General features: G+C 38.0%; 1 protein-coding gene across 1 annotated transcript; it reads left to right on the top strand.

Moving 5' to 3' along the window:
• Window positions 1-1,224: 1,224 nt before the first annotated feature.
• Window positions 1,225-2,403, top strand: LOC103455390 (glucan endo-1,3-beta-glucosidase 8-like). The gene is made up of 4 exons (XM_008394976.1): window positions 1,225-1,547; window positions 1,669-1,772; window positions 1,847-1,980; window positions 2,392-2,403. The coding sequence occupies exons 1-4, from the start codon at window positions 1,225-1,227 to the stop codon at window positions 2,401-2,403; spliced, it is 573 nt and encodes a 190-aa protein (XP_008393198.1).
• The last annotated feature ends 12,775 nt before the right edge of the window (window positions 2,404-15,178 follow it).

Here is a 15,178-nt window from a genome sequence, read left to right as displayed (position 1 = left end):
GCTTCCAGCGTGTTGTGTGACCGTCGTAGGCCACTAAAGCTCAAGGGAAAATTTTATAGGACGGCAATAAGGCCGACGATGCTGTATGGCACAGAATGTTGGGCGGTGAAGCATCAACACGTACACAAAATGGGTTTGGACATGTACAAAGAAGGCCTACTGACGCTCCGGTTTGAAGATGTGACTACGGGATAGAGGTTCAGGGCCGAAGGGGTAGAGGTAGACCTAGGAAAACTTTGGAATAGAACCTAAGAAAAGACTTAGAGTACTTGGATCTAACGGAGGATATGACACAAAACCGCGCACAATGGCGTTCTAGGATTCATATAGCCGACCCCACTTAGTGGGAAAAGGCTTTGTTGTTGTTGTTGATATGGCTATCGGGAACAAGCCATTCTTAACAAGTTACAACAGTACTTATGTTAAAAATGAATACCCGTAAGTGAAAAACGTCCAAAAGGCCTAGATGAAGCTGGCGTCGGAGGAAACATCAAATGCATGGTGCCCTTCTGTAACATCCCACATCACCCAGGGAAGTGATCCTTAAATGTATATTCTCATCTCTATCTAGCACGAGGCCTTTTGAGAGCTCACTGGCTTCGGGTTCCGTCGAAACTCTGAAGTTCAGCGAGAAGGTGGCTAGAGCACTCCCATGATGGGTGACCCACTGGGAAGTTGCTCATGAGTTCCCAGAAACAAAACTATGAGAGTGTGGTCGGGTCCAAAGTGGACAATATCGTACTACGGTGGTGGAGCGGGCCCAGAAAGTGATCCGTCCCGAGCCGGGATGTGAAAATTGGTATCAGAGCCTAACCCTGGCCGTGGTGTGCCGACAAGGTCGTCGGGCCCCTTAAGGAGGGTGGATTGTAACATCCCACATCACCCAAGGAAGTGATCTTTAAATGTATATTCTCATCCCTACCTAGCACGAGACCTTTTGGGAGCTCACTGGTTTCGGGTTCTGTCGGAACTTCGAAGTTAAGCGAGAAGGTGGCCAAAGCACTCCCATAATGGGTGACCCACTAGGAAGTTGCTCGTGAGTTCCCAAAAACAAAACCATGAGGGTGTAGTCGGGACCCAAAACGAACAATATCGTGCTACGGTGGTGGAGAGGGCCTGGGATGTGATGGATACCGGGTCGGGATGTGACACCTTCAATGCTGATGTATACGAATCTCCTTCCAACAAACCATCAGACGGGCGTTTTCGAAGGTTGTGAAATAAATGTCGAAAAGACTAGAGTACCTTCCTACGCATAGGGCGCCATTTGTTGTCAACATTTATCCCTTCCTTAGTCTCTCCAGAAGCTTTGGCTTCCCAAAAGAATTTGCTTTCTTTGATGGTGGTGGCAAGACGGTTAGAGACAACGGTGACCCGTACAATAATGTGTTTGATGCAAATTATGATACACTTCTTTGGACGCTTAAGAAGGCAAGCGTCCCGAACTTGGATATCGTAATTGGGGAAGTAGGATGGCCTACTGATGGCCAGGACTACAGGAGTAAGAAATCGGCGAAGAAGTTTTATGATGGCCTCCTAAAAAATTGGCAAGTCAAGTGGGAACCCTTTTTAGGAAGAGCTACTTGGAAGTGTACCTATTTGGGCTCTTTGACGAGGATCAGAAAAGTGTTACTCAGGGGACTTTGAACCCCATTGGGGAATATTTAGCTATGATGGCAAGCCTAAATTTCCCATGGACCTCTCCGGCCAAGAGTCCGAACATCAGATGCTCAAAGGCGTAGAGGGATTGAAAAACTTGCAGAAGCAGTGGTGTGTGTGTTGAATAGCGATGTCAGGAACTTGAGCCGTGCACTAGCGGAATTCAATTACGCATGCACTTGGGCAGACTGCACAAGCTTGGGAGGGAAGAGGTCGTGTGACTTGGAAATGCATGATAGAATCTCTTATGCTTTCAATGAGTTCTACCAAAACGGAGACCAAGATGTACGGAAATGCAATTTCAGAGGCATGGGAAAGAAGGTAACACGAGATCCCTCTCAAGGAGATTGTCTATTCCGTATACAGATTGATTTATTATTTGTTGCCGGATGGAGGCACGCCCTAGGTTGTGCATCTACATTATTGTTTTTCATCATTGCCTTCTTCACATTATTCTAACTTTCTTTTATTTATTCGTTTATACAAGCAACAATGAGGAAGAAATGAATTTTTGTTTTCCTTTCGAAATATAAACCTTCTGCACAACATATCCTCAATCAGAGGGCCGGCCAGCAGCACCAAATGCGACGGCCATTTATAAGCTTCGAATTGAGTTGTGAGAGAGGCGTTGAGAGTGGGATTTTTAGAGGGTTACAATTTTCCAAATACTTTTTACAGCAAATTGTGCTTTTTTTGGTTTTTGTCAATGTTTCTGTATTGTTTTCATTACAGTTTCATCCATGATCAAACTCTTCTCCAACTAGTTCTCATCACATTATATTCAAACTACAAAAACTCATATTGCTAACGTAGCTATGAACTGTCGAGAAAGACATCTCTTAAGCTTAAAAATGTTAGGTGTAACTTCACTGACAAGTGACAACTAATAAATATGAAGCAATAAAACCATCTTCGTATGTTGGCAACCTTCAACAGTGCAACAGTAACATGCACGCTTGCAATTTCAATTCACTGAATTCAATTTATCATCAGATAAGGAATTGGAAAGAAAGAACATTGCATCTAAAATTAAAGTTTAAAAGTGAGATTCAACCAAATTGTACATCGAGTATCACACGTTAAATGCATCCGTTAATTCCATGTGTAACTACAAGATGTATAGGAAGAAACCAAATTTTCTGATAATAGAAACAATTAAAGCTTGTCGAATTTCCAAAAGCATTACAAGTGCAATTTCAAAGAATTTTAGGCCGACTATAGTTGGTCCATAAGGGGACGTTTGATACGTAAGATTGGCTTGGCTAGGCTTAAACTAACTGTAGGATTGCCTTGGATTAGTTTGGCGTAAATTTAGTCTTGTCCCAGTTTTGGTGTTACATGGGATTAGGAGGAGGATAGCTGCAACCCAAGCGATGAGGTATCCAGTAGAAAGGAAAGGTAATGGAGTCTCTCAGACCAACAATCTCAAATCTAACCAAACCCAGCGAACCATATAGTTTGAACTTTTATCCGCGTGAACTGCGTGTTATATCAACCATAATTGCTACTTTTTTAGACTCTTTAGTTTAGATTCTTGTTATGTTTTTTAGTGAGTTTAGTTTGCTTTCACTTAGTTTCTTGCAGTTGGTAGAGTTTTTTTTTCATGTTCTTCGAGTAATTATTTGCAAGTATGTCCAAGTCTCTATCTCATGTTTGAGCTCTCTAATCTCTTGTCTAAGATTTGTCACCTCAGCCACTAATGATTCAACTTGTCAAGTTCGAGCAAGTAGACGTTGGCCCATGTTGGATACAAACTTGCACACTGAACATTGAAAGCTAAAGAGTCTTGAACAACCGATTCATCAGACCATTTGAAAGGTATTCTTTTACCCTTAGAAGTGAGAAGGTTCCTAGTTACCAGTGTAGCGGTTAGATCATTCTTTACCACAGAGTTCCAATCATAGGAGGACCGTTGAGGACAAGAAGGATGGGTACAAGATATATATTATCTTGAAGAGGCACTTTCCATAATGCGGGCAACTTTCCAAGCGTGCTTTTGTTGGATACAATGGATGCCTCTATAAAAGGAGAGGCAACATGGCCACTTGTTCAAAAATTGAAGAGACATGGCTCTTCAAATTTCAAAAGCCAGATTTTCCTTAATAAAGTTCGTATGCACTTCTCAGACGCAATCTCAACTTTTTGGATATCAAAGACAACTCTGTCAAAATTTCTCTAACAAAATTGAAATGCGTAAATTTTACTCTTCCAACTACACCACTGTTGTCGATAAGCGGTGAATGAGATTGTCCTAATAGCACTACTTCCTACTATTGGAAAATTCCTATATATGTCGACCTCCGCCCTCCATGGTAAGGCAAACCTCCAAAAATATCTAACTCTTCTTCATTGCTGAGAATGCATCTTCAACCAAGCCTCTCAAAATACTCAGTCATCCTCCTTTCTGAGAATACCTCTTCAACCAAGTCCCTCAAAATACCCAACTCATTCCTTCAGCAAGAAAATATTTTTGATCAAGAAGTTTTATATCAGCATCAAACTCTTCTACTATTTTTCTTCAAGAGAAAAAGTATCCCTTATCATTAGGGTTAAGAACAAAAGCATCACATATCATGCTTTTCTCTTGTCTTTTCCTTTGCTCTTGTTCTTGCCTACAAGAGAAGGAGAAAGAAAGCATTCAGTCAGAACCTGATATCAAACTTTTGGTCCAGAACCGATTTCCTGGAACATTGCTTGATTACTTACCTTGCATTGTTGTCGAGTAGTCATCTTCAACTGTTGTTAGACCTGAGTTTCAAATCACCAACACCGCAGAATAGTTGGTACGATGTTGGCTCTTTGCATTGAAGCTGCTAAGCATGGATGAGTCACTAGTTTGAAGGATCATCCAAAGGCTAAAGGTTGAGCACCACTTATGTTGTGCAGGTGACTGAAACTTAAGGATCAACGATGAACCAATAGAAGTTCAAAGAGAGAAAATGAATGGCTAACTAAATGGAAGACCAAAGTTCAATGATGGGAGCTCACGACCATAGCAAACTCTACCTAAGTTTATGACGACCAAAGGGCAAGAACGACTCCAACTATTATTTTGTCTCACCATTTTATATCATTCCAATGATGTACAAAAGGTAATTCAACCTTCACGATTACTGTTAAACTATCAAATGCATTAATAAGTTACAAAGATGCCTCATGGATTGAAGTCTCCGTAAGACTATTCATGGATTTGGCACTATTAAACAGTTGCACACCCGAAGTGTGGCAGTTGCTGTATGGATTCAAGTCCCAAAAGGACAATCTATGGACATGGCAATTCTACTATGTACTGTGTCTCATCCTTGAAGATCTATAGGTTCTAGTGATTCAACTCCCTAGAAGTGGAGATTAAAAATCCAAGCTCTATAATGCGCTAGAGAAGGTTATGATCCAAATTCTCCAAACAAGTCATCTAATAAGAGATTACTGTCTTAAAAGAGACAATGTAAAGCCCCTAAAGAGGCAAGCATATCCAAAGTAATGAAATGCTTATAAAATATGCATGTGCATGCACATGAGAATTATGGGATCACGAATTGATGATAACCAATGTTAATTTTTGTTTTACAGTAGCTACTATATTCATCAATGAGCTGTATTAATATTGAGCAATGTTCTTTTGTTCATTGACGAAACGAAAAATTATAGGCCAAAAATGGAAAGATGCAATTCCATTACAATTTGTAAAAACGTGGAAAAATGAACCTGTAGTATAAATCGCCAAATAATGTTGAACCCAGAAGGTTACATATGAGCATTTGTAATACAATAAATACCCTCAAATGATATGACACAAGGTTCCTAGTTGAAACCTAAAATTGAAATATACACCTGTAAACATGATTTTCCATTGTGAAACTTGTTCATTTGAATGGAGAACTTTATGTATTATACGAAGCATATATCTCCATAAGTTAATCCTTCAAGTATACATAGAAGCAAATTGCTCTATATAAATTCCAAAGGGGAATGTGTCATGAAGTGTAGAAAATCCTTGAAGAATTCAAATTGCTTAAGGTAAGCCTAAAAAGGTAAAGAACAAATTATGTACTCGATACCAATGGATGATATCAATTGCCTTAGTGAGTACTTTTATTATGATATTATTGCAATATACTAAATCTCTTGCAAGAGTTGATATTAGAATGGGACTCTTGAAGAGTATAGAAAAATTATGAAGTGTTGAATATTGTCTCAAGTTGCCATCGAACAATAAACCAACACAATTCTTATCCATCAAAATGTTTATGGTATTAAAGAACCATATGGATTGAAGATTATGAGTTGAACACTCAAATAATTAACCAATATTTAGACACTAAGAAAGGTCATTCATTCTTGTGAGGGAAATGATGAATTGATATTTTGGTCCATAAGTATCATATCTTAATGAAGTATGTGCCTTATTGTATTTAACACAATACACTAAATCCTATGTTACATTTCCTATGAATCACAATACCAACAGATGGGTATTAGAATGAAGTGAAGCTTATCTATGGACATCTCCAAGAAACTATAGACATGTGCTTATTTTATTCCAAATAACTCATTAATAGCCATGGTCTTAGTGGGCAAGCAAAATTTGAATATCTCTCTAGCTTGCATACATATCGCTTAGAGAAAGGATTTTATATTCATATTGAAATAGATTCAATGATGCAAATATTTGTTGTTATATCTTCATATCTCACAAAAATACATATCTTTAAAGTTTTCCAGTACACATGAGCTTCAAAAGGCTAAAGTTATTGAAGTTAGACAAATTTATTCCAACGATAAATTGGCAGACATCTTCACCAAATCTCTATCAAAGTGTACATTCCAGAAGTTTATGCATAATATAAGATTACATCGATTTAGTAATCAGTAGATTCATGATTGCGGAATCAGGAAGAGATACTCACCAGGGGGAGCATCCAAGACACATTCGTGTTGTACTCTTTTTCTTCCAACTACAATTTTTCCCACTAAGTTTTTCTTAGCAAGGTTTTAATGTGGCAACTGATATTGACGTATGGGCATCCAAGGGGGACTGTTGTAAAAGCAGTGTGAATGGCCTCTATAAAAGAAGTACCCACTTGAAGCCTTTGGACATCAAGTCGTGGTTGGTAGGTTCATCACCCTAACTTTTGTATTTAATATTATTGACTAATGGAAATGTGAGGTAAAATGAAGAAAAGATGGTTGGCCATCTGCCTATAAAACCAAGAGGAGGAGAAGTAGCAGAGAACATAGGAGAGAAATATATCAGTAAGCTATAAGGCTAGAGAGAAGAAAGAAAAATAGTGAGAGATATCTTTGTACTCCTATTATTTCAAATAAAGAAAGAAATGTAAGTACACTTGCCAAACCTCGTAAATATTGTGTCTTATTTACTTTATATTATACTACACACATATTCTCCATTTTACAACAAATAAAAGTCATATACTGTGTCTGTATGTGCTTAAATATATAGAAATAAATAAAAACAAGTTTTTCTCTCTTGTTTGAATTAAAAATAGAGTTTTAATTTAATAGAAATTAAATTTTTTTTTTAAAAAAAAGGAAAAAGTAGGAGGTGAGAAAGATAAAGTGAAGGAGTAAAATTATGATTAGATGTCAATGAGGAAAAGAAAAAAGAAAGCAAACTTTTTATGTACGTAATTATTTTATTGTCCATTTTTTTCTGATATTTTCTTTTAAGTATGCATTAAAGGGTATAATAATATTTTTTTTTGTTTTGCAAAGAACGTTTTGTTAATAGGTAGTGTAGATACAAATATGCTTAATGATTTTTATTACAAATGGTCCTAAACTGAAAATAGATTAATGTAGTCCCTGAAATTGAAAAATATGTCGCAAAGCAATATGGTCATTCCGTCACAATTTTGTAAAAAAAATATGCTGATGTGGGTTTAATATTTTAATAATTAATTACAAAAAGTTGTCAAAATACCTTTTTGCATAACAGGATTATCTCAAGGCAGAGTTCGCCATTTTCCGCGTCACCAAGATCACTGGAAAAGCGCCCAACAAGCTCTCCAAGATTGTTGTGAGTATGTTGATCGTCCAAAAGTTAACGGTGATGTCATAGAAGTCATTGCCAATCCAAGTTGTCACTAAAGGGGTCTTGATCTTGGTCCAATTCAGTGAAGGTTGTTGAAGGTGTAAAAGATAGATGTCTTGAGAAATTTTTTTTTTTCAAAGAAGAGTTGGCTAGGACTACCATAGATGGAGGTAGAAGAGTGTGGGTTGGGATCGGAGGTGATTACGGGATTGAATTTCTGGACCATCTTGATGATGTAGATCAATTTTAGGGCCATTTGTGATTAAAAATAAAGGAGTTTTAACGAAAATGGCTTGGCACTATTCATTCTATATTAAAAGGACATTTTGTGTATGAAAAGTTCATAATGGATCAAATTGTTTTCTTTATTTACTCATGCCATTTTTATTATTATAACGGGGTCCATAATGATGTTGACATTTCCATCTGGAAATACATTATTTTACATGATGCTATTCAACTTATGCTAATTTGCTACTAGCTCCTCATGCTTCCATCATCATGTCGATGTTATGCAACTCTTCTTCTGTCAAATTGTTCCAGTATTGTTCATCTCCTTCTACCAGCTCTGCATCTCTTTCTCTATCTTTTTTCACCCTATAGTACATTTCTATTATTTCTTCTTTGAAATTTTGAGGCTTCCAATAAGGATGATGACTGATCTTTGTCTTACTGTAATTATACATTTCTTCTTCTTCTGCTACTAATACTATATCATACCTAAAATCTTTAAACTCATCTAAGGCAAACATTTGGATCCCTCTAAATTTCAAAATATCTTTGTATGAAGGAGTCTACCTATGTGAGGAGATAGGGGATAGTCTAAAGGATTCTCATTAATCAGGGCTATATGCCTAGCTTTCTCCTTATACATATGTACATACCAATCTGGAGGACTACTAATAAAACTTATGCAAATTTCTTTCCATCTTTCTAGATAATCTTCTGCTACTTTCAAAAGCTTTTCAGGAAATAATTTTAGTTGGGAGACATAGTTGATAAATATTTTATCAAGATGGCCAAACTCTAATAGTAAGGTTAGGGTAACTTCTACCACATTATGTTTTTCTTGATACTTATAACTAAAATGTCATGGTCTATAATCTCTCATGTTAATCCTGGCTTCAGCTATGCTAACCTCCGATTTACAATTACAATTCTCTATACTATCACAAAGACATGGTGGATACATCTTTGTAATAATATTCATCCCTGGTTTTGAATCAAAGATGGACTGGATACATCTTTCATGGACTGTGATGCTCTGCTCAAGATCTCCTTTTGCATATCTGGTGGCATTATTCTTAATTTTGCTTTTGAAAGTTCTTCTAATAAAATATCATCTAATATTAAGTCTGAAGATCTATTCCTAAGAAAACTTTCATATTTTTCTTGTTTTTCTTTGTCACTCAGAATCTGATGTTGCCATTTTTTTTATGTTGCTCCATTTCAATGTCTTCTTCTAAGAGCTCAATCTTAATTTCTTCTATGGGCTTATTAGCCTTTTATTCTATGGGTTCAATAACCTCTTTTCCTTTATTCTTATGCTGATCAATTTCTCAACCTATTTTCAATTTTCCTTTCAAGGTGTCACTTGCCTTATGCTGCACTCTAAGAGATTGGAGTTCTTGGTTCATTTTGGTAAACTTACCAAGTAATGACTCATGGTCCCTAGAAAGGACTAGAAGGTTGTGCTTAAGAGAATGAATATGATGCTGGCTTTGATGGAAATTAAAATTAAAACTATCAAACTTTTGTTCCAAGGCTCTAATTAATTTTTCATGACATAACCTCATGCTTGGCTGCTTGATTTGGATATGCCAAAAATTATTTAAGAGAACTTGTTGCCTATCAGAAAGTCCTAATGCTCTTGACCTATATCTCAGAGTTGGATTTCTAATTCCTTCAACAATATTGCCATTAAAGTTGAAAGTAGGTACTGGTGGTGATGCTGGTCTGCTTATGCTATTTTGGAATCCACTAAATGGTAGAGGTTGATGGTGCATCATTATGCTACAGAAATGTGCTCTTCTGCCTTGTGGTCTTGTGCTATTTGAGGATGATGGTCCACGATATTCCATACATGTTCAACAAATTAATCTTGATAAGATATCGACTAATGTATTGTCATTACCTTTTATATGTTCAAAATTTGGTTTAAAACCATTTCCTGCAATTGAATCAACAAAATTAACCCATCTTCGGGCTACCTGTTTATTAGCATGTATCTTGTTATAATGAAAAACTATATTTTGACAATCTGTTCTAATCGTAAATAATTCATTATGTAAAAATAAAGAAAATGCTTCAAGTGAATTAATTATCCCTAAAATTTCTACATCTGTTGATGGTAATCTTGACTGTACATCACTAAGTTTTCCTGATGAATATCTACAAACTTGTTCGTCGGACTTTGGTGACTTCTTATGCTTTTTTTGGTATAGTATACTTGCCCATCCTAATGATGAAGCATCCGTTTCAACTATCTTGTAACTATCATCTAATGGTAATGTTAATGGCTTAAGTTTAGTAATTTCTTCTTTTATATTTTGAACTAATTTAATATCTTCACTATTAAAATATTTTTGTCCTGTTTTGCTAGTTTTACTATGTAATACTGCTCCTAAATCAAGGATAAAATTTCTTGCATAATTTAACAATCCTAAAAATGCTTGTAACTGTTTCTTATCTTCTAATTTGTTTGGAAATTCTAACACCTTTTTAGCTATATGATCTTGTAGTTGTATGGTACCTGACTTGATATACATTCCTAAAAATTTTATATCTTGCTTTTCTAATGCTATTTGATTTTTGCTAATCACAATTTCATTATTGATAAATTATTGTAATACTATCTCTAAATGCTTCCTATGTTCATTTTTATTTTTACTATGTACTAAAATATCATCTACATAAACACTACAAAAATTATCATATTTTTTGAAAAGTTGATCCAACTTTCTTTGAAAGATTGAAGGAGCATTTTTAAATCCAAATGGCATAACTAGCCACTCAAAATGTCCTTCTGGAAAAGTAAAAGTTGTCCACTCCATTGATTCTTCTGCTAATCGTATTTGCCAAAATCCCGATTTACAATTACATTTACTAAAATATTTACTCTCTTGAATTTTATTTATAAGCTCATCCTTATTTGGTAACTTATAACTATCTTCATATGTGTTTGTAATTATAAACTATTCTAGCCTTACCTCTCTTTAATTCTGAATGTTTTTTCATAATAAATGTTGCTGATCTATGTCTAGATGTAACATCCCACATCGCCCAGGGGAGTGGATTCTGTAAGCCTTATATGTATTGTTTGTACCATACTTAGGGCCTCCGTATTTAGATCTCGTATAAATGCTCGGGGGACTCAAATGTAATTATGTAATAAAGGAATGGGCAAATATGTAATAAGTGAGGAGCCCTTATTCTATAAAAGGGACTCCTCCCCCTCACAATTGGGGAGAGCCTCACATCCCCTCTCATATTCAGATAAGCTCATCCTCGCATAAGGAAGCTCTATCTCCCTCTCAATCCTCTCACAAACAGAGAAATACAATATTAGTGTGGATGTAGCCCAAACATTGGAGTGAACCACGATATATCTTGTGTTATTTACATTTCTTGTAGATTCGCGGTTGGATTCACGTTGTTCCAAGACCCCTCCGGTTTTGTGCATCAACATTTGGCGCCATCTGTGGGAAACGACACAAAAAGATATGTCGATTCTCTTTCATTTTTTCATCTCACCACCATGAAAACTTCACAACCTCCACCGTGAATCTGGAAAAACCCAAGAACCAAACAACCCAACACCCACACTCAGAGACACACCCATTCAATCAGCAGATAAAGAGCCATGAGTGCATTTTAGGGTTTGATTTCAATTGTCTAAATCTCTCCCACTAGCCTGCCTGGTGTTTCCTACCATGTCGATCAATCCGTCAGTTTCACCATGGATCTCAAAAAACCCATCAACAACCTAACCGATGTCGCACTCAGAATTACCAAGCAGCTATTCACAACCGAAAGCAAAGGGAAGAACATGGTGTACTCACCGCTGTCCCTCTAGGTCTTGTTGTCTTCGGTAACTGCAGGATCTAAGGGTCCAACCAAGAAACAGTTGCTCTCTTTCCTCAAGTCCAAGTCCTCCAATGAACTCAACTCCCTCGTCTCCCATCTAATCCCTCGGGTATTGTCTTTGTGACTCCTCTCTTCTCTCTCAATTTCTTTCATTTCCACCATAATTCAGCTGAGAAAAAAAAATGGAAACCAAAGGCAGCAGCAGCAACCCAGTGAAGAGGAAAGGAAAAGGGAAAGACTTGACCAATTTCCCACCAAAAAGAGGTCTTATCAAAGCCAGTATCTTTGGGATTGGGGGCAGATCTAATCAAGCATGTTCATCAGGAAGATCAGCAGCAAATTGTGACACCAAATCTTCAGAGGAAAGCTCACCTTCTGCAAGCTACTCTTCTAATGGGTACGATTAAAGCTACCAACTTTTAGGAATGGGGAAAAGAGAGAGAGAGAGAGAGAGAGAGAGAGAGAGAGAGAGAAAGAGAAAGAGTGAGCGAGCACGGACAAGGACATGGAAAAGGCTGTGAAGGAATTGTCCACGATGTAGAATAAGCTGTAGAGGTTGAGCCGGAACGTGTCAGAGGCCATCGCGTCGCTCAAGAACTCGCTGAATCTAGACTCAGAGAGTGACTCAGCTACGGCGTCGTTTGGCAAGATCAAGAGCTCGAGGAAGTTGGTGTGGGGGAATGTGGCAAGATCGAGAGACATTTGTGCATCGCTCTGGGCACACTGGACACGCAGGGAAAGAAGGTACTGTCATTCTGATGTTTACTAACAACCAGAGGAGAACAATTAAAACACTTAAGCGTGATGTGGGGTGCAAGTTTGAGTTTGCTAGTCCACCAACTATTGAGAAGGTTTTGGAGTCATCTGCGCAGCAGGTGGTTGCTACTCTTAGTGGAGTGCATCTTGAATCTGTACAGTTTTTCACACCAACAGCACATAGATTGATTGATGAACAGAGAACAAGTGCTCTTACTGCTGCATTAGCACAGCTCAGTGGACTTTCAAGCTTACCTGCTTAATGCTGAGTTAGGATTCTGTTATGTGCATCAACTTTTGGGTCGAAGATAATTGCAGAAAGTAAAAAGAGAAAAAGCAGAAAGCATGGCTACCCACTAATGCACAGCAGCCTAAGCTCCAAGTTGATTAAGGGAATCAACTTGGCACGATGACAGCACAGAAGATGCCTACCAATCTTTCATCATGCATGTTCCCACTCTTCACAGAAGAGACCATGATGTTAAAGAAAAAGAAAAATGAGGAGGAAAAGAATAGAAAAAGAAAAAGACAAAATTGTGGTGAGGATGGCATGCAGAAAAGGGAATTATGGGCGTGACCCATTGAGAAGATGATCGAATTTATTTTTTAATGATGTAATTTATTTTCCTTATCTTTCGAAGACATCTGTATAAACCTCATCAGGGGGTAATAAAAAAAACGGCAAGCCCAAAATAATAGGCTGCAATGTCATGTGGAGGGCGAAGGCCCGTATGCCCAAAAGAGCCAGGCCCTATGGCTCCAAATTTATTCGGCACCCTGCCGCTATTATCACAAACCAGGTGATCAAAAGTACGCCCAGTACTCCAAAATTATTCGGCAACCTGCTGCTATTATCACCAACCAGGTGATCAAAAGTACGCCCAGTACTCTAAAATTATTCAGCAGCCTGCTGCTATTATCACCAACCAGGTGATCAAAAGTACGTCCAGTACTCCAAAGTTATACATGAGCATCACTCATGTCAATCATACATAAACATTCATGAGCATCACTCATGTCAATCATACATAAACATTCATGACCATCATTCATGTCAACATTCATGAGCATCACTCATGTCAACATTCATAAGCATCACTCATGTCAACATCCATGAGCATCACTCATGTCAATCAACATAAAACATTCATGAGCATCCCTCATGTCAATCAGCTTCGAAAGCTTCATTTACAGAGCTCTAGCTTCGAAAGCTTCATTTATAGAGCTCCAGCTTCGAAAGCTTCATTTATAGAGCTCCAGCTTCGAAAGCTTCATTTACAGAGCTCAGCTTCAAAAGCTTCATTTACAAAGCTCCAACTTCAAAAGGTTCACTTGCAAAGCTTCACCTACAAAGAGCTTCAGTGCAGGATATACAAATACTGACTCCGAACAACCGTCACTTCGGCCCATACATGGATTGAATTTCAAGTCTCCAGCCAACAGCCTCTATTGACCGAAGACTTGGGAGGCTATATTATGTACCATTTATTGGGCCTCAACTGGGCCTCATGAAAAATACTTTGGGGACTTAGCCCATTATCTATGTACTGAGGAGCGAGCCCTTATTCTATAAAAGAGACTCCCTCACTTTCATTAGAGAGCACCTATTATTCATGTATTGAGGAGCGAGCCCTTATTTTATAAAAGGGACTCCCTTACCTTCATTAGAGAGCATCGCCACCAGCTGAGCAAACGCCTCACCGCGAGAATCACTCCTAACCCATCACTTATGTATTGAGGAGCGAGCCCTTACTTTATAAAAGGGACTCCCTCACCATCATCAGAGAGCATCGCCGCCTACTGAGCAACCGCCTCGCCTCGAGCATCAACTCTTAGCCTATCACTTATGTATTGAGGAACGAGCCCTTATTTTATAAAAGGGACTCCCTCACCTTCAACGCCATAAGCCGAGCCAACCAAGGCAACATAAGTCACAAGCCGAGCAACCTCGCAACATGTGTTACTTCTAGTTGAGCATCATTTCACATTGAGCACTGCCTCATATCGAGTATCAGTTCTAGATGACATCTAGTTACTTCGGCCCACACATGGACTGAATTTCAAGTCTTCAGCCAAAAGACTCTCTTAACTGAAGACTTGGGGGACTACTATTTGTACCATACTTAGGGCCTCCGTATTTAGATCTCGTATAAATACTAGGGGGACTCAAATGTAATTATGTAATAAAGGAATGGGCAAATATGTAATAAGTGAGGAGCCCTTATTCTATAAAAGGGACTCATCACCCTCACAATTGGGGAGAGCCTCACATCCCCTCTCATATTTAGAGAAGCTCATCCTCACATAAGGAAGCTCTTTCTCCCTTTCAATCCTCTCACAAACAGAGAAATACAATATCAGTGTGGACGTAGCCCAAACATTGAGGTGAACCACGATACATCTTGTGTTATTTACATTTCTTGCAGATTCACGTTGTTCCAAGACCCCTCCGATTTTGTGCATCAACATGTATATTCTTATCTCTACCTAGCACGAGGCCTTTTGGGAGCTCACTGGCTTCGGGTTCTGTAGGAACTCCGAAATTAAGCGAGTTCACGTAAGAGCATTCCCAGGATGGGTGACCCATTGGGAAGTTCTCATGTGAGTTCCCAGAAAAAAAAAAAA

Source organism: Malus domestica, chromosome 01 (genome assembly GCF_042453785.1).
Source record: "Malus domestica chromosome 01, GDT2T_hap1".
Lineage (NCBI taxonomy): Eukaryota > Viridiplantae > Streptophyta > Magnoliopsida > Rosales > Rosaceae > Malus > Malus domestica.
This window is presented reverse-complemented; position numbering and strand designations above follow the sequence as displayed.